The following is a 25,099-nucleotide window of genomic DNA, read 5'->3' as shown; positions in this document are numbered from 1 at the left end:
AATGCTATTGTGAGAGAGGAAGAACGGATAGCATATAAAGCAGCCAACGTGTCTGCTTTCGTAGGGCTTGTATTGTAGTGAGGCAAAGACAGAGAAGCAAAGGAACAAATAATATCTCAGGTGGTGTCCCAGTGCTAATGAGGAAAAAAAAGCAGAGTAAAAAGACAGAAGTGAAAGGGTCTCTGATAAAGTGATGCCCCAGAAGAAACATGCAGAAAAATGAAACTAGGCAAGCAAATACAGGGCAGGGGGAGTGCTCCAGGCAGAGGAAAGAGTATGTGCAGAGGCCCAGGTGCACCCTTTCTAGGAAGGTTTGAGGCAAGCGGGGAGAGCAGGATTGTGGGAGTGGATGCATGCCCAAGAACGGGAGGAAGTGTGAGCTCAGGGTGGCAGCCACGGCCGAGAGCGCATGACAGCCGTGGAGGCAATGGTGAGCATTCGGGTTGCATTCAGAGTGAAGTGGTAGCAGAAGAGAGACATGCCCCAACTAATGTTTCAAACAGATCCATCTGGCTGCCAGGTGGAAAGCAGAACAAGGCATATAGGGTTGGTGGCCCGGGATGGCAAGAGCAGAGGCAGAACTGGCGGGGAGTTACGGTGATGAGCCCAGGGAGGTGGTGGCACCTGGAACAGGAGTGAGGGCAGAGGCGGGTGCCAGACGTCAGATTCTGGCACGACTGGTGTTTCCCCTGGCCAGGCTGACAAGATCTGCTAATGGTTCGAGGTAGTGTAAGGTAAGAGTCAGGATGACTCCAAAGGGTTTGACCTCAGTACCTGGCAAGTTGCAGCTGCCACTTAGCAAACTGGGAACCTAAAAAAGAAGCAGAATTCAGGGAGGTAGGTGGGGAGTGTGGGTTTGGTACATCCCTAATCATCTGAATACAGACACAAGCTGTCAGGTGATAGAATTTGCCTCGCTTCACTTAAATGAACAAGGAGTATATTCCTATGAATCCTAGTCTTTTTGGAGTGACACCGCTGTCTTGTGGGTATACCATCCCTGGTGTTTAGAACTTATTGGTACTCTTTACTTTTGCTTCAGAACTTAATATCTATTTTGTAAACTAGGAAATGTCACTATGACCAAAGTTATAAATGCCTCCAGAAAGTCAGCTTTTCTTACAAGGCATTATTTGAGTCACAGGGACGCCCCTCTTGCCAATTATCTCCCTCTTGCAACCTTCTATGAAGTCTGAAATTCCTCCTTTCTAAAAAATGTAATTATTCCCTCTTAGCTGTGTGCTACTCTGACTCAAATTCTAATGTAAATCCAAGAATATTTGTGTATCCCTTCTCTCAATGGAGATATTTTTTCATTCAGTTTGCTCAGTATAGGGTCTTCCTGCTAGAAGTAATTAGAAAAAAGAGCTGTGGCTTAAGAAAATGAGGAAGATACTAAGCCAGCAGACACGGGTTTCTGTAACACAGTCTTGGAGGAGAGAATAAAATCAACATGAGCAAACCCGGGCTTTGCTGGAGCAGAGGTAGCTGAGACACTCACAGCAGGGGTGTCCAGACTCCTCTGCTCAGATTCACCCAGGACCTTATCAGTGACACGGAGCAAGGCTCCCATTTATCTCCAGAGCAGGCTTCTCCCGGGCTCTGAATGTCACTCAGCACCGTCTTCTGAATGTCTCGCTGACACACCATTTCAGAGTACTGTTCCGTCTACCAGAAAGTCCCCTCCAAAAGCCCCTTGGCTTTGCTAACTTCCATCTAGCATTCACATCTTAACTCAATTCTGCCTCCCCCAGGGAAGGCTTTCCTGGCAACAAGACCAGATGGAATGGCCTGGTTATACATCCTGTGGCCACCATGCCTTCCCTCACAGCACTTATTCCATTCATTATTACAAATTATGTGGGTTAATATCTGCTTAGTGTCAGGTCCCCGTCTAGACTCTAAGCCCCATAGAGCAGAGGCAGTTTTCTTTTTCTCCCTGCTATTTGCATGAGCAGAGCCAAGCTCTTGGCTGCTGTGCAAAATGCACTCAGCGAACAGTGGGTGAATAACGAATGGATGCTGTTGGGGCTGGGGGGTGAGGATGTACAGACTTGAAGAGAAAGGGCCACCACTAAAGCAAAGACTCTAAGGTACATTGTGGTGGGAAGAAACAGCAACGCCAACATGCTGGGTTTAGTGTAGTTACACATGGTTGATCAAAATTCATTCTTGCATCTGCTTTGGGTTTCATTCATCTCCTCAAGCACCAACATCACTCTGTGCCTCCAGAGCCATGCAGGACACTGAAAGGAGAAGTCAATAACCCCAAGTCCAAAATAAAGCCCTCGGCAAGATACAGAGCCCTTTGTCAGAGAACCAGACGCAGAAGGGGGAGGCCCCTCGTGTCTAGCTTACCCACAAGACAGCAGAACTAAGGGACAAATGTTTCAGTAGAATCAAAGGAGATCTTTAAAAACTTTCTCCAAGTGGGGTCTAAAAAACAATAGTTAAACTCATAGAAATGGTAGAAAAGCAGTTGCTAGGGGCTGAGGGGTAGGAGAAATAGAGAGAGGATAGACAAAGGGTACAACCTTTCAGCTGTAAGATGAATGAGGTCTGAGGATCTGATGTATAACATGGTGACTACAGTTGCTAAGACCATATTGCATAATTGAAATTTGCTAAGAGAGTAGAACTAAAGTGTTCTCACCAAGGAAAAGGTAAATATATGAGATGATGGATGTGTTAATTAGCTGGATGGGGGAAGCCTGTCACAATGTATATCTATATTTATCAAATCACCACCAGGTACATTTTACAAATCCTACAATTTTACATGGTGGTTATACCTCAATAAAGCTGAAATTAAAAATGGAACCTTCTGCTAAGCGAAGGCCAGTCTGGATGTATAATTTAAGATGTATACTATGTAACTGATTTTATTCACTTAAGTATTTGGTTCTCATGAACGCCAAGAACAATCACACAATTACAAGAGCTTTCATAATTTCATCAGGTCCTCAGTTACATGACTTTGTCCCCCAAAGATGTTTAGTGGCTCAACAACAAAATTTCCTGCCTTAGGGATTTCAGCAATATAACCTGGTGATTGCAAAGAAAATTCAGGATTTTTTCTGCTCTTATATGCTACCAGCCTCTGCCCTCCCATGTGCCTGTGATACAGGAGGGAGCTACGCCTGAGTTTTAGCCCTTAGGAACTACTTTATCAGCAGGATTAGTTGAACATCCAAAACAATTTCAACAAAAAGGTCTCAACCTAATCCACCAGCTTGGAGGTAGAAAACAAAGGACAGAGGGAAAAGATGGTTATATAAAATATAGAGAAAATTATTAACCAAAATTTTTTTTTAATCTCATATTCCCAGCATCACACTCAATTTCTTTTGGGCAAGATCTGTCTGCAAATGTGTATCAATACTTAAACACACAAAACAATCATAAAAACCTCTTAGGCACTCAAATATAACAGTGAGATTGATTTTCCTTAATGGAAATCAGATTGACTCCACAGAACTCAAGGTCCTGGTCTGGCTCTGAACATCCATCCCATACAACTCGCAGAAAACAGACTCATGGAGCAGATTTCAAGACCCTTTTGCCATTAAAGGTCCATTTGCAGTAAAAATAGTGAAGACAGGAAAAACAAATATACAAAAATGAAATTAGTAGGCTTTTTTTAAGGACTCAATTTTCTACACATAATTAAAAATGTTCAAATACACCCAGGCTAAATGTTCATGCAAAGGTGAAGGAGCTGTTAAAGACACGCTTGTGACACACTGAAAAAGATGCACACATTTCCTTTGAGAGTGGTTGATGTTTGATACCTCCTTCATCCGACGGTCTCGTTCCCTCACTGCAGCAGGAGAAGCTAGGGTAAATCTCAGACAGCTCTGACTTGTCATCGCCCGGAGCTGTACCGAAAGTACTGCTCGAGTAAGACCGAGACCGGTGTCTCCTATAGTGACTCGCCTTCTCTATATTGGAGGGAAGATATTTGTGCTTGTGATAAGTGACTTGGTGAACAAAGGAAACAAAAAATCACTCTAAAGTTTAACAAGGAAGAAAAACAACACCTTATTAAATAACAATCCAAAAGCTCAGCTAAGTTCTAGTCACCCACTCCCAGACTTCAGCACACACTGCATCAACTATGCAAATGACTTAACCGTCATCTGTACTCATTTTTTTCATCTAGATGTTAAAGGAGAGTTGGGAATAGGAAACTGACAGCTAAGAAAACATTGGCAAACTAAACACTTCCTATCAAGCATGATGTCTGGTTATAAATCCTTGTTTTCAGGAACCACCAAGTGTACAGTATTGGTGGCTTAGTCTTCTAGAGAAAATGAAATGATAATTTGGCTGACATGTGGACCAAACCGACCACTGAAGTATTAGAATCTAACTTGGCCTGGGGCTTTCAATTTTATTAACATCAACAAATTAAATCTAGAGTAGAAAGTGAGGGACAGAGTAAGGTATGATGTATCTATTTGTAGTGTTTAAAAATAACTGCATAACTGTCAAAGCTTAAGTTTGTTAAAGGCAGTCTGAAAGGCTGAAATCTCAAAGCCCACTATCACTATACCCAAAAATCCAAAGCATTTGGGTTTTTGTTTTTAATTACAAACATGCAGTCTAAGTTAAAAATCAAATAAACTTCCTATGTAAACTATACATTTTGCATTATATAAAAGCTCAGAGATAAAAGGATACTTAAAAGTCTATTTCATTTTAAGACATATATGATGCTATATAGAAAACCTCGCCACTTTTTTATATGTAATTCTTTGGATATACCCTAAAATGTTGTAACAGTGTTTCCATAAGACGAATCTCCTTTATGTTTCAGAAGTTCAGCACAATCTAAATAACTTCATTTAAAAGCCCACAAAACCTATTGAAACATATTCACTAATAAAGAGCAGATATAAGTACACTCTATATACTTAGAAAGTCTTTTAAATGAGTCTAGAACAAACTGGAATAAATTTAAAAAGCCTTTTTGCAAGTTCTGTTTTCATAAATGATTAATGGTACTTTAAAACAGCATAGCACTTTTTCTGGTTTTTCAAATCCTCAACTTTAACATTTATGTCGGACCGTCTGCATAGTGAACCTCTCCAGCTCACAGCAGGTGCACTTTCAGGACAAAACCACGTAAATGAGGAGGAGCTCAAAATGTAGGCAGTACCAGAGAGCATATGGAGGCTTCTAGACTGAATGTTGTCCTCCAGGGGATCGATGTCGAAGATGGAGCCAGGATCTGTGCGCCAGACTTTGAGGTCTTTTACCAGAAGGAAGAAATTAACAAATCAAGAATGAATTTTAAAAAGCACCAAAGACAGTCAATTACAAGTCCGGAAAGGGACGTATGTAAAACGCAAACAGGTTATGAGCAAACCCACGCCCAGCGCTGCAGACTTCCGAGGGAGACGAAGGGACACTGAGAGTCACAAGGATTTGTTAGGCAAACTCTGTGATCAACTTTAAGCTGCCAGGTTTATTCTTCACGGACCTTCCCTGGAGCCCGTGACTCATCACCCAGCACACGTGCACCCCGTACAACGCCTCACGCTGAAACAGGTGAGATGTTTGATTAACACTCCTGATTCACGAGTGACTCATAGGAAGAGACCAAGGTTTCTGACTGAGAAAATAAAACAAACAAAAATCTCTCTCCCTGTAACAGAAACAAATATCTGGAATGTAGGCAAGTGGCAAACCCAGTTTTCATCCTGAGCCAGTGCACACAAGCTAATCCACATGAGATACATTTTTTAGAAAAGTGCAATGAGGCAAGACACCGTGCGAGAAATGATAAGGGATCAAAGATGAGTAAGAGCCGCCTCCTGCCCTCCGTGGACCAAGATCAGTTCCCTGCGATAGTAATCAGACTGTGCAGCCAATTTACCCTCCTATTTTAGTTGGAGGCAAAATCCAAATGTAATAACTTATAGTTTATCAGTCTCTCCTACTCATGGTTCTCAGGTCCTAAAATGACCTGTACAGTGCTGTTCCAGCAATAGGAAAATAAAAACCTGGTTATAGACACATGGCAGAAATGGAGCTTGAGTGAAAACAATCCATTACTAAACTAGAGACCTGCTTGTCTGTGTTTAATTAATACTGTGCAGTACTTACCATACACCAGGCACCTTGCTCAGTTATAACATAACTCATTTTAGCTTCACAACAGATTAAAGTAGGTACCATTACTATCCCTATTTTACAGGTGAGGGCACGGAGGCATAGAAAGTGAGTCTAGCTTGACCAAGGTTATACAGTTAGTAAGCAACAGAGCCTCCAACAAAAAGTAGAAACAGCACAAACTGGCTTACTCTGAATCACTCAGAAAATCCCTAAGCCTGCATTTCTATGCTTCCCTCATAAATTTAATGTTTGTTGAATGGACTTCATTTTGTGATTTCATAGGCAAGTCCTCAATGAAAAGTTTCCCCACTAAGAAGAAATAAAACTGACTTCTGGATAGTCCACTAAGTGAATAATTTAGAGTAATACATCTTATATTTTAAAAAATTATAATTTCTCTTTCAAAGGTAGGGAGCACTGAAGTCTGACAGCTCAAAGTCTAAACCATCTTATGGTTTCTAGCAAGGTTCTCACTGTCATTCCTGGCCCCTGACCGTGGATCAGGCCCTGATGTAAGCTATGCAGCATTTTCACCCTTGTGGGATGAATCAGAACCTCTGCACAATCCCTTATGAGACGTTAATACAAAGCAGTGAAGCTCTCTGTATGTTACTTTCAGTGAAACATCACAACTTCTTCATCCAACTGAATGTGAGCCTTTTAAACAATCAACTTGGGAAGATAACAAAGCTATCAATTGCCTACAAATATGTTTGGAATCCCTCTTCAGAAAATACTTTCAGAGCTGCCTAATAATCATCCAAGTAACTTAGTGCCCAGACTGCAGTACCTGTGTTTTACTCACACAATGCCCTGTGAAATATACACCTGCCTTGCCCACCTCACCTCCAAATGGTCTTTCACTGGTTCCCAAACCAAGCTCTTACCTTTGAAGTTGAAGTTAACCTAACACTGAGATTACCAAAAGATGTGCTGCAGGGTTGCCAAAAATATCATTAGAGCTACATAATTTGGCTAATTGCTAACTGTTCTGAAGAAGACAATAGTGGTCAGGAAGAATGGGTGTATTGTCATATATTAAAAAATCAGTAACTTTCCTTTCTAGCCCTGCCTTAACATCGGTGTGATTGTTGCTGTCTCAGCCACATTCAATACTCTGCTCCTAAGATTTCCCCTGGCTGCCTGAAAGGAGCGGGAAGAGCAGATTCCTTCTTCTCTGATTTCTGGGACTTTCAGATAGCTCAACTGTCCCAGTTCAAAGATAATATTCAAAAAAATAGAAACTTTTCACATTATGGAATACCATCAGACTCTCTCTCTGGCATGCCTATTTATGGTAAAAGTACCTAAATGGGATTACCTCTGTTTTCTGTCACCCATGCAGACAATGTCTGCAGGACAACGTGTTGACTGAGTACATCAACTAAAGGAAAACAAAATAATTGCTCAACCTTTGTTATCACCCATATATGATATCTGGGTTGCTCCTCTGCTTAATAAGTAGGAACACTGTTAAAACCAGAAAGTTATTAAAGACACAGAACATCCAAAAACAGAAAAGATCTGCAAATGTACCAAGTGAATTCCATTAGACATGGTGCTAACAATAACACTGCCTGTGGTCCATTTTCAATAGTGTACATCAAACATTTGAGGAGGAGTCCGTGAATAAGGAGACTAATTCTAAAGCAAGGGGACAAGCACCATCTTTTTGGCCATGCAGACGCACCGAGAAGCACTGTGAGCTTACCAACAATGATGCCAGGTCTCCTGTCCATCTCTACGATGTGAGGATGGACGCCCTTATAGGCAGCATCACTGACAACCTGGGTGTTCTTCCTCACTCGCTCTGTCACAGGGTCATCCACGACAGGGGTAAAACCCCTTCCCTTTGTCTTTTCAAAATCTTCATGATATTTTACCTGAAAAAAGGGAAACCATTATAAACTCAAACTAAAATTTCTGGATTGTGACATAGCTTGTAAAATGCTGACAGCATGGCAGCTCCTTCTGCACCAGCAGCATCTAGATCATTTTCTACATATACATATCTTTTCCAATTATCCCAAAAGTAATGTCTGAAACTTCAGCTTCCTAGCATCAGGAATCAAGTGCTGATACTTTTGTGGTGTTTTCCATCATTATGGTTAGCAGCTCTTTTAAGTCATTTATAAATCTGCATGTCAGTAAGAAGTTTTAAAAGATAAATATTTTTTTAATCCTGGTTACTTCCTAAAATGTCCTAATTTGGGTATAAATTAAGTTCCTATCTCTTAACCTTTAATATGCAGTACATGGTAAGTTACTGGCACACAATATTCAAGAAAACAGTACCATGTACAATTAGATTACAAGTTACAAATAACTATATATGTAAATAATTATGAAAATTTGAACATACACTTTTCATGTTCCAAAATTGGATTAGGGTGATGGATGTTCAGCTCTGTAAATGATACTAGAAACCATTGAACTATACACTATAAATGGGTGGACTTTATGGTATATAAATGATATCTCATGAAACTGGTCCCAAAATCATATATACTTTATATTCTTTACACTCTTTGCAATATGCAAACACAGCAAACTCCATGTTAAAATTAATTGAAAAGAAGTCCAAGCAAATGTCTTTCATAAAATGCATTTATAGTAGTCACATTAAAAATAAAAACATGCTCAAAAATCAGAGAAAAATCATTTTATTAGATTAAATATTTCCATTACATTTCAGTATGATTAGAAAGTCTCCCCCAAAAGACAGACACATTCATGTTTCCAAGCTTTGTTAGTTATCCAAGTTAATGATGAACAACGCAGTCAGGACACTGGGTAGTGCCATTCCTTAGTGTGTTTAATCATAGAAGAGGATCTGGCTGGACCCTACCATTGATATATGATTTTGTGCTTCTTTGACATATCTCAGACCTGGTGTATCTAAAATCAGACTTGGTCTACCCTTCATCTGCTTTTGGTCCTGGGTGTATTTTACCTGCAAAATAAATAGTAGAATATACTTAGCAATAAGACAATTATTTTTAAAAATTGCATAATGTTTTCAAGCTTCCCAAATGAGTGAAGCATCTACAACTTATTCTGAATTACTTCCCAGGTAATTTGTTCAGTGAATTACATTTCATTCTAGAATATCAATCCAAAATTTTACTCTCAGAAGTCACTTTGAAAAGCAATAGCAAAATTGACCTAAATCTCTCTAGCAACTGAACTCATGTGAGTGACCAATATCCACTAACAAAGTAGTCAGTAAGGGTGATTATATTTAAACAGGGAAAATCCAAAACCAAATGAAACCTAAGTGTATTTTTCCATTTCTGTATTTCCCCATTTTCTGACATAATGCTGTTGAAGAATGCATACCAAACCTCCCTCTAATACCTTCTAATTTCTTCCCTCTTAGAGAATAAGAAACAATGAGTAACAAATTTGGTTTATTTCCAAGCAGCCTCATCTTAAGAGTAATTTATGTCGAATACAGTCAGCATCTCTGGATAGAAATGTCACTTGAAAGTTGTAAATTGTAAAACCTAAATGCTGATTCATAGGTATAAAGCTCTTCTTGACAGCTGACCACCAGAATTTGTGAAGCTTATTATATATATAAGATAAGGATACCAATTATTGCAGACCTGAAGGTATATTGCAATGCAGAACTGAAGCCCTGATATTTACTAAGAGAAAGTATATTATCTAAAGAAGATAGTGAAGCACACCATGGGATTTTAATGAGTAAATAAATTCTATATTAAATGTATTTGAAGATTTTTTTTCCTCTAAGTAGTTACTTTGGCTTAATGATTCATTTCTTGGTTTGTTTTGCAGAGAGCATTTAACAATCCACATTCAATGGCATACATCTGCAAAATGACAATTACTTAACTTACGCACCAAATACTTTACCACTTTCAAAGACACTGGCTGCAATAACATGAATCATTGTTTGAATGAATAAAATATAGTTTGAAACTAAACTTCAAATGAAACTGTTAGTCACACCTGGAAATATCAATGAAAGATTGCAAGATAAGGTAAAGTGATTCAGTGGCAGCTTTTGGAAGTCATCTGAAATATCACGTGAACTTATTGCATGTATCCCAAATGTTCTTGAAAACAGACTTTATTTTCACAGAAAAAAACAGGACAAGTAAATAATAAAGGATACATCTCATGATAGCAAGAAAAGAATAGAACAACTTGCCGAACTGATATTTTCTTGATTCTTCTTTACTCTTTCCATTTCTGGAGTTATACTTAGAGCAGTAGCTCTTCCCAGCTGACCTTTATAACAGACCTATCATTACGAGAGCAAAAAACAGAGCGCTGTGAATCAATTCAACTGAGTAAGAGTCTCATAGTATTTATTTAAAGACCTAGCCAAAGGAAAGAAGCTATAAAAAAAAAAAAAGAGGATGTTATCAGAGGTCTAGTCATATTTAAAATGCTTGCATCTGAAATCAGTCTATCTTAATTCACCCCCTAGCAGTGAAATTCTGGAAATGTACTCAAATATTTGGGCATACCATCAGCAAAGGTGTCATAAGCATTCATCACAAAGGAATATGATAAGAAATGTCTTATGGATATTACTTAAAGGTAATCCTACCCATACAGAATGGTACTATACTGTTAGAATTTCTTAGTAATTAACTGCAGCAGAACTTCTGGAAGGATGCTGACCAAGAGACGGCGGTCATCCATAAGACAGTGGCACGCTTCCCACTACTTCACATCTTACTGAGAAATAATGATGCTCCTTTTTGAGAGCGATGGAGTTGCATCAACTGTGACTCTAAATATATCAGGAAAGGATGAGTATCTACTTCTCCAAAATATGGTCATTAGGAAAAGTGCCAAACAATAACCTGCCTGTGCTTTATAATCTAGTCACACATGACTTTAAAGGCTTAAAGAATAAAAGATTTCTTTGCACCTAACAGATTTCCAAATTTCCTCTTCCAAAGAACCCAATCTATATGTTAATGACTTTAAAAAGGATTCTCTCAGTGAATTGCATCCAGGGATTACATAAACAGAAGGGAGTTAAAGCAGGCCAGGAGTTGGTGTCTGAGTAAAAACTAATAGCCCCTTAGCCAGCACCTGTCCTATGTGACCTATCCAGCTGTGCACACTTTATACAGGTGACCCTTGGACAACATGGGTTTGAACTGCATGGATCCACTTGTATGCATATATTTATATTTCTTATATTCAATAAATATACTAAAAATTTTTTGGAAATTGGCTACAATTTGAAAAAACTCATAAATTATACAGCCTAGAAATATTGAAAAAAATAAAGAGAAAGTTAGGTATATGGTGAATGTATAAAATATATGCAGATACTAGTCTATGTTATCATTTACTGCCGTACAATTAGCAGCAGGCTATTAGCTAAATTTTTGGGAAGTCAAAAGTTGTATGTAGGTTTTTGACTGCACAGGGGGCGGGGGGGCGGGGAGGTGGAGAAGCCACGCCCCTAACCCCTATGTTGTTCAAGGGTCAACCGTAATTTCTCCCCAGACATTATCCAAAAATAAAGTGGGAGCAGGAGGTGGGGCTAGCTGGATAGGCTACAGCGAGAACGGACACAGGTTAGAAAGGCAGCAGGCAAGCTTATTTGTACAGCCAAGGAGCCAGAAGGTACTGCTGCATCCCTTTGGGAACCACAGCAACTCTAAGAATGGAGACAAAATAAGAGATTACCCAATAACCTGTCAATAAAAATCACTCTGGACCTGAGAATGCATGGCTGTCCTCCTAGTACCTCAGAAGCTGAAACCTTTCAAATAAATTAGTAGCCAATTGAGATCAGAGTATCAACTCAAGGCTATGAAAATTTCATAAGCACAATCTCTTTGTGGACATATTGGTGATTGTTTGCTATCACAAGAATAAAGTTACAAAGATCTCACATCGCTGATGTTCTTCTGGTTTTCTTTAACTCGCTTCAGCTCTGGGGGATCAGAAATGGCTGTTGCCTGTTTCATCTCTCCTTTGTATTTTACCTGCGGAGGATAAATAAGAACTTGAACAGAGAGCAGTAGGGTCTCCAACCAAACACTACAGACCATGAACCTCAAAAACAGCCCTATCTTTCTAGACACCTTTTCCCACAGTGGGCAAGCATCAAGCTGCCAGTTCCTACCTACCCCTGTATTCTAACTCTTCTGACTTAACAAAGTGTTGGCTGTGCTTCTTATTTATAAAAATAACTTTGCTGTTCAATACCAAGACTAACTGTAAATTCCATGACTAAAAGTAATAGAAATTTAAGGGAGAAACATCAGAATGAAGTCGCAGCCCAGGACTTCCACCTTCACAAGAAGCTAAAGATCCTCCCCCCTGCCACCCTACAGGGATGCAAGAAGGATGCAGTGTTCAGCCTAATTTTCCCCTCCACCTGGAGAATGCACTCTTAAGTTTTAAAAGTCTTTCAAAATTGCCTGTTCTGGAAGAAAAAGGCTATTGTTTTTACTGGTAAAAGTTCCATCAAAGGGTCAAAAAGTGGGAAAAATAGTAATGGGGAGGGCACATTTGGAAGGGATTTCTGAATTCAGGGAGGCCTGGGTTCAACCCCAGCCAAGGTACAAACCTTGGGCCCCTGGCATGTCCTCTAACCTCCCCAAGGCCCAGTCGCCCCACTTACAAACCAGAGAAATAAATGGTGCCCACCTAGTGGGTTCGCAGAAGCCGCTCAGCACAGGGCCCACATGGGAGGAGCCTCCTGGTTGTTAACTGTTGCTACCTCACCATAGTGGGTTGTTGAATGACTGACGGAATAAAGTTCTCCATCTAGTCACAAGGTTCCCTCTCCTGACGTCATGTCTTAGACCCCCAGTCATGCCAGGGCTTCTTTGACCCTATTCCAATAGGCAATTCTTTTTCTCAAATTGACAAAAGACCACCACCCTCCAGGTTCTACCCTGGATATAGTTCTATAGCTTCACCAACTAAACTGTGAGGTCCATGCTGATAGGAACTGGGTCTTCTCCATCTCTGTGGTCCAGTGACCAGGATAATGCCCGGCACACCGGGATGCCTAACAAAGACTTCCTGAGTGCACAAACATGGCTAAATAAAGCACAACAGTCCCACATTTCCTGGAGCCACACAAGAGGGCCCTGCCATTCATGCCCTTCACTATGTGGCTGTGATAAGAAGCATCCAATAGAGAGAGGATTTAAAGTTTTTGTGTTGTGAGGAATAAAAATAGATAAGGTTTGGTGAAATGTCAGAGGAAAGAAAAGCCACTCGCCGCGCTCTGCTGATCCTGGCTTCTCCTCGCTCTCTCCAGCTCCGGGGTGCTGCTCACAGGCGTGGCTCTGTGGCACTGCTCCCTGTACTGCAGCTGGGAGACAAGGCACGAGACAGCACTGGGTTATGGGGTGGAAATGCGTACCGATACACCAGAGCAGCTTAAAGGAAATGTCACATGGCTATGCGCAGAGCAGCCAGTAGGTAAGGTCTTCATTAGGGTTTTGGAGTGAAGAAGTCTGTATCACTAACAGACTCCTCAACGCAGTGATCCCAGACTGCACTTTTCCTGTGTAAATGTTTTGAATTCCACTTCGGTTGTTATTCTTCTAATTGTATTCTTTCTTGGTTGGCTGGCTTCTTGGAGTTTGATCTTATCTGTGATAATAAATTATCCCTTCTGTGACTTCATTTCTTCAGAGCACTAAAGCAACATGATTAAATTGCCATTTTTAATTTAAATTTAAAATTTCTATTTTAATTTTATTAATATGCATATTTAAAAATAAAAATCCTGCACTCTTACCATTAGAAAGGAGGCCTGCACCTGAGTGACAGACCACCACTATACAAGGAAACCCTGAACCTCAATGTTTCCCTCTCTACAAAGTTCTGACATTGGAAGGCCTGTGCTTCAACTAGTACATGAAAATTGTCTGGACCTACTACATAGAGGTGCTCTTTCTTAGCAGGGGGATCAGGCCCCAGCATTTGTGGAAAGCTTTCCCAGCAATTCCACAACACCCGGGGAAATAAATAAGCATCCTACACAGAGAAACAGACCGGCACGTCCATCAGATGAGCTTTTGGCAGGCAAAAGTAACCTAGGGATTAAAGTCCCATTATAAGGAACTCCACAGGGACAGTCTAATAAGTTTTTGGAGTTTAAATTTAGTGTAAGGCAAATTTTTTGCAAGCCATCACAAGGCCTCAAGGGCCTGCAGACAAAATGGACTTGAGATGCACACCCTCAGCAGTGCGTATGAGAGTGGAGAGAACTTGATAAGCCTGGAAAATAAATGGCAAAAGGTCATGTCTCTTGCAGTGTGGCTTCTTTTCTCAATGGGTGACTTTCTTTGTGCTGTGGTGTGTAGTCTGAGAGTTTAAGCAGACTATGTCTGCAATAATTGTCTGAGTTAAAATGTGGAAAGGCCCAATGAATGGAGGACTCAGGAAAGAGCCCCCTAGATAGAGCTCAGAGGGGGAATCTGTTGAACTGCATTATTGCTGTAGAGAGAGTGCTATAGCTGATTTCTAGTGGATATAAGTTTGGGGACATAAATTTGATATGGAAACTCTTCGCGTCTTATATTCATTGCTAATGCTTTACAGGCCATATCTCTCTTAATACCCTAGACCCTGTTTATAGACAAGGAATCTAATTCTTGGGGAGGTTGATGACTTACAAAGGTTATACAGCAAGGAAGGTGTGGAGCTGGGATCCAACCAACAGTCCAGAGTCCACATTCTTCCCCACCACTCCAGGGTTACCCAAATTTCCACCATATGGATACCATTCACCATATATCACACTAGATACCACCTGGGCTGTGATATACAGTCTTATGTTTTCATTAAATTAACTATTATTTTCAAATAAAGTATTTTAAGGAAATGTTATATTTCTATGATAAGTTGAGAAATGTAACCCTTCTTTTAGAAATAGGGACACATTAAAACAACTTAATCCCTAAGTCTCGAGGCCTGATTATTGGTGGGCCACTCATCTGTACATGATCCACACCTGAGGGACACTGCACTCCCAAGTGCCTCCTGATGACCTGAATTTCAACTTCTCTCTCTGCTGTCACCTTCTGCCATCCTTTACCTGGAGTACCCATCACACTGAACCCCCTCTCCTTGGGTCAGCCCTGCCGGGAAAGCCTTCCTCACAAAATCCACCCCAAATTGTTACTAATTCTTCAAGATCTATCCCAAATGTTTCTTTCTCCCAGGGTTTTTCACTCTTGCACTGACAAACCTTCCTTCTCTGCACTCCCACAGCATTTTGCAAAAGTAATCGATACTTGTCATTAAATGAGATACTGCATGTACACTATTTGAAAAAGCATTGTAAACACTCCATAAATGTTCATTATTGTTACTGTATTTAATGCTTAATTGTTATTTATTTGCACATCTATTTCTCCTAGAGACCTTGAGAATACTTACAGCCCCTAACCTCAGGGGTTATCCCGTTCACCTCTGAATTCCCCAAGAACAAGAAAAGAGCAGACATTCGATGCTTTCTGATAAACAAGTGCACACACTAAGTGTAATGGCAGCTGAACATAAAGATGTGTGACATCTTATCTCCACCTTTCAGGGACTGGTCCCTGAAACGGGGCCAGGTGTAATGGGGTTTCACCTCTTTAAGTGTCATGTCTTTGTTGTGTATTTGCCATCCAACAAAAGACAATGGGATACTTGAAAAAATATGAGTGCACATTGCTAGTGTTCTGGTTTTCTATAACTCTCTTCAGCTCTGGAGGATCAGAAAATCAGAAATGGCTGTTGCTTGTTCCATCTCTTCTTTGTATTTTACCTGCATAATTTACTAAAAAAGGATGTAAGTTTTATTTAAAATAAGGTTTAAAAAGCAGTTAAGAAGTCTTCGCTTGTAACTATTGCATAGTTGAATTTTTAAATCCTACCATTAATTTCCCGTCAGCTGGGGACACAGATTTTTATTTTCTCTGGTCCTTTCAGGACTCCTTTATCCTAAAGTGCAAATAAACCCATATCTACTCACCTATCCATCACTGAAGAGTTTTTCTTATTAAAATAAGCAACTGTTGCTTATGGAAAATAAATTTTATCATTGGGCAGATGCCAAAAAAAAACTTGGAAATTATCTTAAGAATGTAATAACTTATTATTTTCTAACTGAAAAACAGTTTCTATTTATTACTGTTAAAGTCAAATTGAGTTAGCTCCAGTTTTAGGAACACAGCTTATCTGAGAACACACAAATAATCCAGAATAAGGAAAAAGCTAAAATGGGCACAATGAAAGAAAAAGGCGAAGGTGGAGAGAAATGTCCTAAAGGCAGAGACCCTGAGTCCTGATCACTGTAGAAGGGCAGCTGCAGAGGGGAACATGTTCTACCCACACAGTCATGATACGCAGAAACAGCCTGCATCCCAGCATCCACTTCATTCAAGAGTTCCTCCAAATCTACTGAGAGTCAACCAGACAAATGGCAATGCCAGCACATGGGACAAGAAACCAGTTTTTTAAACTTACAAAATGACTGGGGTGCCATCCTATCAGATGATATTTATTGTCTGAAATCCGTGGAAGATGGAATTCAAAAGAATACACATATGTATCTTTATATGTATGGAAACAGGCTAGATTTAAGAGGCATATGTTAAAATTCAGCAAAGACTTAAATCTACAGAAAACATATTTTAGAAATCACTTGGTTACGTTTAAATTATTAAGGCTGAAATCCATGCTTGCAGTCATAAAGAAATGGTCCCTAAATATCTTAAACATAATCTATGTCTTGGTGTCTGCATATTCAATATGAGTAACAAGGCCAATATTAGTCCAGATCCAAAACAGTTAAATGAAGAGCACACTGAGATGGCAACCCCTAAGTAAGATTCCAAAAGAGTTCTTAACAGAGAAAGCTGATAGCTGAAAGGCTTGTGCTCTGGAAGTGGAAAATGTCGGGATCTCTTAAGTGCCAGAGAATCATACCAGGGTTTGACAGATCTAGCTGATCTTGAAAGGGCAAGTTTCCATCTGAATACTAAGCAGGAGTATATGGCCCAATCTTATAGAAATACAGAACCATGCATTTATTCTTTGCCAGAAGAGGACATCGGCTGCTGGGAGAAGAAAGGATACACTGTAATATTTTGTGTGACTTCCCTCAGGTGAGATGCTAAACACGATTAAAGACGTTGTTTTTTAATACAGCTCTAAACTAATCAATCCGGCACAGTCCTTCCACTGTGGGCAATAGAACCACACACTACAGAACATTTATAACATTGCATCCCTGTGCATTAATGGGTACATTTCAAATGCCATCACTTGCAAGTGAAGGAAACAAACACTTCACACTTCCCTGCCACACTAACTTCTCTACCAGACCCGAGTGTTGCCCGCCACAGACTCTCAACCTAGTGCTCAGAGCACATTTATACGCGCTTGTTGTAGGCCTCCTCCTCAGGCTTCCTTCACAGTGCAGAGCTTCACTGCCCTCCCCGGTCTGCAGTAGCATTAGAAATCCCTTTGAAGCACGCTGTACAGAAGCATTACCATGCGTTTCCTGCTCCTCACATGGATGGCAGCGCTCACTCACATCCTAGGCTGCCACGTGACCACCAGAGTTCCTAAGAGAAGAGTCTAGTCAAGGCAGCTCTACTGGGATTATTTAAAGAAAGGCTCTGTCTCTGAGGGATAAGGCGAAGAGGAAGGTCAAAAGGGGATTTAAGGAAAATCTTCCTCAATGAGAAACTAAATGCATTTTTTTATTGAAACATAGTTGATATCCAATATCACATTATATGTAAATACTATATATATATATTGGCTTCAGGTGTTCAACACAGTGATTCAACAATTATATACAGTACAAAATGCTCACCACAGTAAAGTGTAGTTGCCTTACTGTGCCACCTGTCTCCATGCAGAGATATCACAATATTACTGACTATATTCCCTACGCTGCACTTCCATCCCCGGGACTAATGAATTTTATAATCAGAACTTTTTACCTCTTCACAAAATAAATAAATATAAAAATATAAATAATAAAAAGAAATATACACTAAATATACATGGAGAATATCAGGTGGTAAGAGAGCAATTATCCATTGTAAATGTTGAGCATTGAATGGAGGAGTCTTTTACTCATAACAGAAGCACATCCTCTACCCATTCCCAAGCTCAGGGAGAACTGGAGGGTAAGTTATCTTACAAATTGTAGTGAAAGTGTATGTTTTTCTTTGCTGGAAGCTGGAAGAGGTAGACAGCAAGTGGTGCCTCTGAAACCATTTTAGACACTAAATAAATGTTCTGGGGCCTTTAATCATTCTACAGGGTAAAATTTCTTTCCTCCAAGTTGTGGACAGGCACTGAAATGTATCCTTTCTCTGAAAAAATTAATACAGTTAAAATTCTGTTCAAAAAGATGAAATCTAATCTTAGATTTCATTACTTTACTACTAAAGTGCTCTGTCTCTTGTGCACTATAATATATCAAATGATACACAGGTTTAGGTTCAAGGGGAACAAGGCTACATTTTTCCTTCTGGAAGTCAGACCTTTGAAAGTTGATGAAATAGCATTTCAACAATGTGAAGAAGAAAAAGGCAGTCAGGTTTGGTAAAGAGCTAAAAACATTTATCTAGCTTATGTTTGCTTTTGAAAAAGACAACTAATGCTGTAGAGTACTTACCAAACTAATATTCTGCTGAGTTTTCTTCACTCGATTCATCTCCAGAGTATCTTTCACTGTGGTGCCAGTTCCTATTGCTTTCTTATAAAATATCTTTATTATAAGGGAAAGGAAAGGGTAACTATAATATTCCTTAAATTAAAATTCAAGTCCTATATCATATTCTTAAAAAGACATAGTTTCTCTGGTTTTAAAGTAATGTGAATAATGCTTTTGTTTATGAGTACTAAGGTTATGTTAATTAATTAAATAAGGCATTATGAAAATAAATGTCCAGTTTTGGTTTCATATTCAATAACTCTACAAGTAATCCTCTCAATCCTGCTCCAGGGCATACCTGGCACCTGAGGTGGCTATAAGACTATTGGCTCTAAAAATGTAAATTGCCAAACCAGAGTTTTCTTCTTCAAATATAAATATATGTCACATATGTATCTGAGAAAAATCAAAGCCCATATTATAAAAACTCACTAAGCAGTCATCATTTAATTCAAAACCATCTTGAAATTTTAAGTAAGTGCCATTCTCCAAAGACAAAGATGCCCTCATTTTCTACAAAGAAAATATTGGCCCTATGGTCAACATCAAAGTCAATTCGGTCTATTTTTCTTATTTTTCACTTGTTTACCTTCCTACATGTCTCCTACCAACATCCACCCCTTTCAAATATAAAGCAAAACAAAAAACAAAGTGCTCTATAGAAAAATTATAAGCAAGGCTTATGAGGACAGAACTGCGCCCTCTTGATACTTGGTAATCCTGTGGGCCAGAGGGGCTTAGAAGAATATGACAGGACAGATGTTTTACTCTAAAAGATAGAAATCAGAAATACCATGGAATCACAGGAGATAACCCTGGATCTTCTCTTCCAGCAAGATTTGTCCATTTCTTAGCACAGCCTGCCTATAAAAACCCTAGAGATACCTGACTTTATACCTTGAGGTTTAGAGCTTGCTGATTTATTAGAAAGTAGAAAATATTGCAGAAGTTCTCAGACTGAATAGAATTTATATTTTGATGAGGCATTTGCTAACTACTAAATGACTGATGAGTTAATTCTACATTAAATTATTAGCTGTATGGTCAATTTTTGTCATGTTAGAATTCAAGCTTATATATATTAAACATAACCCAATCTCTTAATTAAAGGCGCTGATACAATTCTTATTCCTCAAAATAAAAATCTGAAAGTTTAGGAATTGGTTGCAAATTAGTAAATCCCTAGGTACATTACCATTGCAAATAATCAGTGACCAGGAAAGAAATCATTTCATGTGACTACTTTCATCTTGAAAATAAAATCGGTGTGGAAGATGAAGACCTCATTCCTAAGTGGAATTTTAAACTCAATTAAAAATAGCTGTTGCTTGTACCAAAGAAGAAAATTTGAATTTGTAATTCCAAAATAACCATGAAAAATTATACCTTGTAAGAACATTTGGTACTGTTAAAAAGAAACAACAGGCTCAAAAAGGAGTCTCTCAAATTAAGCCACATCAAGACTTAAACTGAACCAAATAGCAGTTTCAGCCTCTCCAAGGAGTAGAATTTTAAACCAATCAGTCTGGAGTTTCCTGATCAGCATTAGTGAGGTAATCTGCGTGATAAGACCCCCCCTCTTCCCCCTAGGGGAAGGTGATCTTGACTAAAATAATCCTTTTCTTTCTTTTTTTTTTTGCTAATAACTTCCTTGCCCTACTTGGTTTCTGCCTATAAAATCCATCTAGTTTGTACGGCTCCCGGGAACATCCTTCCTTCTGTTCGTTAGATGGGCTACTGCCCGATTCATGAGTCACTGAAGAAAGCCAATTAGATCTTTAAATTTGCTGGGTGGAATTCTTGTTCTTTAACAGTCCCCTTACTTTCTAAAGAAATAAAGACAATATATTTGACACAAAAAATTCAAGCAACGCAGGAAGAAATTAGACAATGAGGGAAGAAGTCCTTCCTTACAAAAACAAAAAATTTCAAGGTGGTAACTGAAAAGAAATAATGGCTACTCACCGCACTAATATTTTGTTGAGCTGTCTTAATTCTCTGAATTTCAGGAGTATCTGGGACAGTACAATAGTTTGAAAGCATCTTCTCTGCTTCATCTTTATACTTTTTCTAAAAATATAAAGCTATTATGAATCTCAGACTGAGTATATGTGCACATGAGAAAATGATAATACTTCTTCCAACTCTGCCATAACACATGACTCATATAATCATACATTTATTTTATCTTATGATTTTCAAAGCAGTTGATGTGACAGCAAAAATAAATGAAATTTGCACACAGAGTAAGCAAACAGTCCAGGGAAGCAGCCTCACTCAAGCAAGCGTTCCTACTCCAGTCCATTCAAACACCTCTGGAGGGCTTGACCTCTATGCCACTCCTAAATTTAATCCTTGTGATACTGTGACTTACAGTAAGAAATATATGCTTGGTCTTCATCCCATTTCTGACATAGAGCTCCTAAAACCCTTGGAATTTCCTAAGTGATGAGAGCCAAAATGTTGTCTTTTGTTATGCTATGAGGTGACTATGGTAAAGAACCTAAGGGTGGAACTTTGTGTCAGGGAACCAGCCATGTGGTTATAGGGTTAGAATGTTCATCGTACTCCAGACCCCCAGCCTCTGGAGTACTGAGAGGGGCTAATGGTTGAATCAATCACCAATAGCCAAGGCATAATCCATCATGCCTATGCAATGAGGCCTCTGTAAAAACCCAAAAGGCCAGGGTTTGCAGAACTTCCAGGCTGGTGGGTGCAGGGAGATCTGGTGGGTGCAGACAGTGGACCCTTCACACCCCTCCCCCCTGTCTTACCTTGTGCATCTCTTCCATCTGGCTGTCCCTGATTATATCTGTTATAATAAGCCAGTATCTAGTAAGTAAAATGTCTCTGAGTTCTATAAGCCACTCTAGCAAATGAACTGAACCTGAGAACAGGTCATGGGAACCTCTGCTTTATGCGCAGTCGGTCAGAAGCACAGGTGACAACCTGGACTTGCAACAGCATCCGAAGGGGGGAGGGAAGCAATCCTGTGGGACTGAGCCCTTAACCTATAGAACCTGATGCCACAGGGAACAGTGTCAGAATTGAGTTGAATTCTTGGACATACTGCTGGTGTGCAAAAATTGCTTACTGGTGTGGAGAAGCCTCCGTATGTTCACTGGAATTGATGACCAAAACCCAGAAGAAACCGACTCTTTCCCGTCCGTGTTCAAAGTAGCCTCGAGCTCCTGCAAGTACCCATGTTTTTTATGCTTCTGTATTTATGCTTTGCATCCTACTTCAGATAAAGATACATTTGAATAAGGGAAAGGTACTAGTACCTTTGTAGTTGAGATAAAAATCTCAATTTTCTGTCTTCTAAATTTACTACTATGAGCTCAGAAACAACCTGGGCAATACCTTCCGCTCATACTAGCATTTATACATAGTAGGAAGTATTATCTCATTAAATTAACCTTACAAGCAGATACTATTATTAGCTCCTCCAACAGATGTGAAAACTGAAGCATTAGCTAAGAGTGTCAGAGCTAGGATTTAAACCTGGGAATTCTGGCTCCAAAGTGAGTGAAGTTAACCATTATGCACACTGATGCCTGTTAGGAAAGGTAATTATTGTTCCCATTGAAATGCAGTGCTGCATCATTACATCCTCTTCAGTATTCCATTGTATCCAAAGTAATTAAAATTCCTTTAAATCAGATGTATCCTCATATCACACTGAAAAAATCAACACTGTGAAGTTAAATCAGGAATTCTGATGGTCCAGGCCTCATTTCCTACAGGAAGTCTTTATTCTTGATACCTTTACTTTCTGGTGGTATATATCTGTGGGGTAAATTCCAGAACTTCCAGAACCTCCTGCCAGACCTTAGTCTATTTACAAATCAATAGCTTCCTGCAGCCTCCAGGGCAAGGGGTGGAGAGATAACAGCCATTCTCTCCTCCCCTCTGTTCCTGGTACGTAACCGGTCTGGCATCTTCCAGTCACCAAGGACCCGCCAATGAGTTCCTCCCAGAAGGGGAAGGCAGAAAGTGAGAGCGCTGAGGGAGCAGAGAGCAGCCGCTGTAGGAGACAGATGGGGCCAGGCCTAGCTAGCGAATTTGGGCAAGCTGTGAGCAATAAAAATGGTTTCTCCCAACCTATCCTTTTCCTTGACTTAGTTCAGTTTCACCAGTTTCATAGATGATTTGCCCTGGGCCAGGAATAACCTTCCCCCCCGAACTACATCTGGCGTGAATTGGCAGGACCAGTGAACTTGAAATCTGTCCTCATGGGTGTGATGTCTGGGTGGGCTGCTCCTATAGATGGTGGGGAAATACACTTGGACCCCCTTGCAGGTGGTGGGGACACACCTGGGAGCCCTTCTGTGGGTGGTAGTGAGATACCCAGGAACCCCCCCATGTGGTTGGTGGGGCTTCACTCAAGGTTCCCTCTGTGGGTGGTGAGAATTCACCAGGGGATTCTCCAGTGAGGATTTGGTCTGGGGTGAAGTGCCTCCTAGAAGAGTGGGCCTCTCCCCAGAACTGGGGATGGGTGGGGATACCAGAGGCAGTGGAGCTGGTCCTCCATGAAACAGGGGACTGCTTGTGGGGACTGAGTGGCTGCAGAGCCACATGAATTGTGGGGTGGCTGTATATCATGGCATTGTGAAGGGCTACCAAGAAGAAAGACACACTTCAGTATCAACTTGAAGAACAGGGAGACAAGTTGTGCAATGCTCTGAAAAAGGAATGAAAGCTATTGAGAACTGAGATTGTGCTGCTGAAAGACATACTAGCAGCAAGAGAGGAGAAGCACAAAAATGCAAAATGCAAGATGCCATGGGGGAGATGAAGGAAGGAGTGGTGCCTTCATGCCAGGAGATGGTAGAGGAGAGGTCAGGGGAGGAGGATCTGGAGGAAGATGAGGGGTGGGGCCGAAGGTGGAAATGATGCTGAGGCCACGGGCTGAGGCACCAGCCCTCCAGTATTAAAGGTCCACCCAGTTGTAGTTAAGAAAATAAAGGTGGCAACAACTGCAGGTTTCTCAGGGAGAGGAGCAACCTCCTCCCCAGTTTATGGAGCACTCCATGCTTCACCCCTATACCCAGGCTGAGCTGATGGATTTGAGTACCCAGTTTCGACAGAAGACCTCAGAGCCTCTTCCTACTTGGCTTTTGCATCTTTGAGATTTAGGAGTAGAGGGTATTATTCAGTCTGTGTCAGAAATAGTTAAACTAGCTTCCCTGACAACTCACCCCTCTCCAGCAGAGGTTGCAAAATGCCCATCAGACCCCAGGGAATCATGCACTTTGGATTGGTTGACAGCAGACCTCAGGGCAATTTGGCCTAATCGGGGTGACTTACCATACTTTCCCACTAGCTGGAAAATGTATGCAGAGCTCCTGTAGGTTTTATGTGAGTTAGGCATAAAAAAAATCATCTATAGTATGGACCCTCAGAGCCCTGATAAGGAGTTGTTCACCACTGAGATGAAAAATCTGGTGCTCTATAGAGCTCCCTGATCCCACTTTGGGTCCCCCTAGTGACTATTCATGTCTCATAGGGCAACCAATACGTGAGGATACTTGTACTATAGCAGATCTGGGACAGATTGAAATAATAAGAGCATGGAAGGAAATACGGTCTGCAACTGAAAGAAGACATTCAAAGGGCCCCATAAAGGTATGAGGACCCAGATATGGGTTGATTTGATAAAGGTGGGGGCAGTGAAAGAAAAACCTGATGGACAGCTCAACAGAATCTTGCTAGAGCTGTGGCATCAATTAAAGCTGGAGCAGCAGTTTCAGCTACTGATGTCGAAGACACAGAAGTCAGAAGCAAAGCCCCACATCTGACCCTTTTGTCTGTAGGCCTTCCTGGCAGAGAGTACTCAGACCCTGCCTGAACTTCCTCTCCAGAGGAGGGTAATTGGGCATTGCAGTTTGACTGAGGCAGGGGTTAAGTTCCCCACCTTGGGGGACATGATGGGCACCTGAGGCCATATGTAGAATTAGCAATTCATTGGTCCCCTGTGAATGTACAATGTGTCCTGGCACTAATGGAGACAGGAGCTGAATGTTCTCTGACTTACGGCAAACTTGAGCAGTTTCCTAGGACTGTTGCTATAATAGATGGGTATGGGGGTAAGGCAATTAGAGTGAAGAAAGCCCAAATCCTATGGGGAGTAGGGCGTTTACCCCAAAGGAGTATACTGTGTATATATCTCCCAACACTGAATGTATTTTAGGGGTGGATATCTTGCAAGGTCTGGTTACAGACTGCTGCAGGTGAGTTCAGATTGAGGATATGTGTGGTAAAGGCAGTTTTGAGGGGACATGCTCAGCA

General features: G+C 40.5%; 1 protein-coding gene across 16 annotated transcripts in view; it reads right to left on the bottom strand.

Moving 5' to 3' along the window:
• NEBL (nebulette) overlaps positions 1-25,099 on the bottom strand; it is a 325,606-nt gene that overhangs the window by 20,633 nt on the left and 279,874 nt on the right. For 11 of the 16 annotated variants that reach the window (XM_037006049.2, XM_037006047.2, XM_037006052.2 and 8 more), the window contains 9 exons: positions 20,774-20,878; positions 18,770-18,862; positions 13,355-13,447; positions 12,012-12,104; positions 10,298-10,390; positions 8,969-9,073; positions 7,832-8,003; positions 5,162-5,254; positions 3,792-3,941 (listed from right to left, as the gene is read on the bottom strand). In XM_037006049.2, the coding sequence (XP_036861944.2) occupies positions 3,792-3,941; positions 5,162-5,254; positions 7,832-8,003; positions 8,969-9,073; positions 10,298-10,390; positions 12,012-12,104; positions 13,355-13,447; positions 18,770-18,862; positions 20,774-20,878 (997 nt within the window). The remainder of the gene's footprint in view (positions 1-3,791; positions 3,942-5,161; positions 5,255-7,831; positions 8,004-8,968; positions 9,074-10,297; positions 10,391-12,011; positions 12,105-13,354; positions 13,448-18,769; positions 18,863-20,773; positions 20,879-25,099) is intronic. The other 5 variants (XM_037006063.2, XM_037006061.2, XM_037006057.2 and 2 more) reach the window with 4 other exon arrangements.

Source organism: Manis javanica, chromosome 2, assembly GCF_040802235.1.
Source record: "Manis javanica isolate MJ-LG chromosome 2, MJ_LKY, whole genome shotgun sequence".
Taxonomy (NCBI): Eukaryota; Metazoa; Chordata; class Mammalia; order Pholidota; family Manidae; genus Manis; species Manis javanica.
The sequence above is the reverse complement of the archived record's forward strand: the minus strand, read 5'-3'. Positions and strand labels throughout refer to the sequence as shown.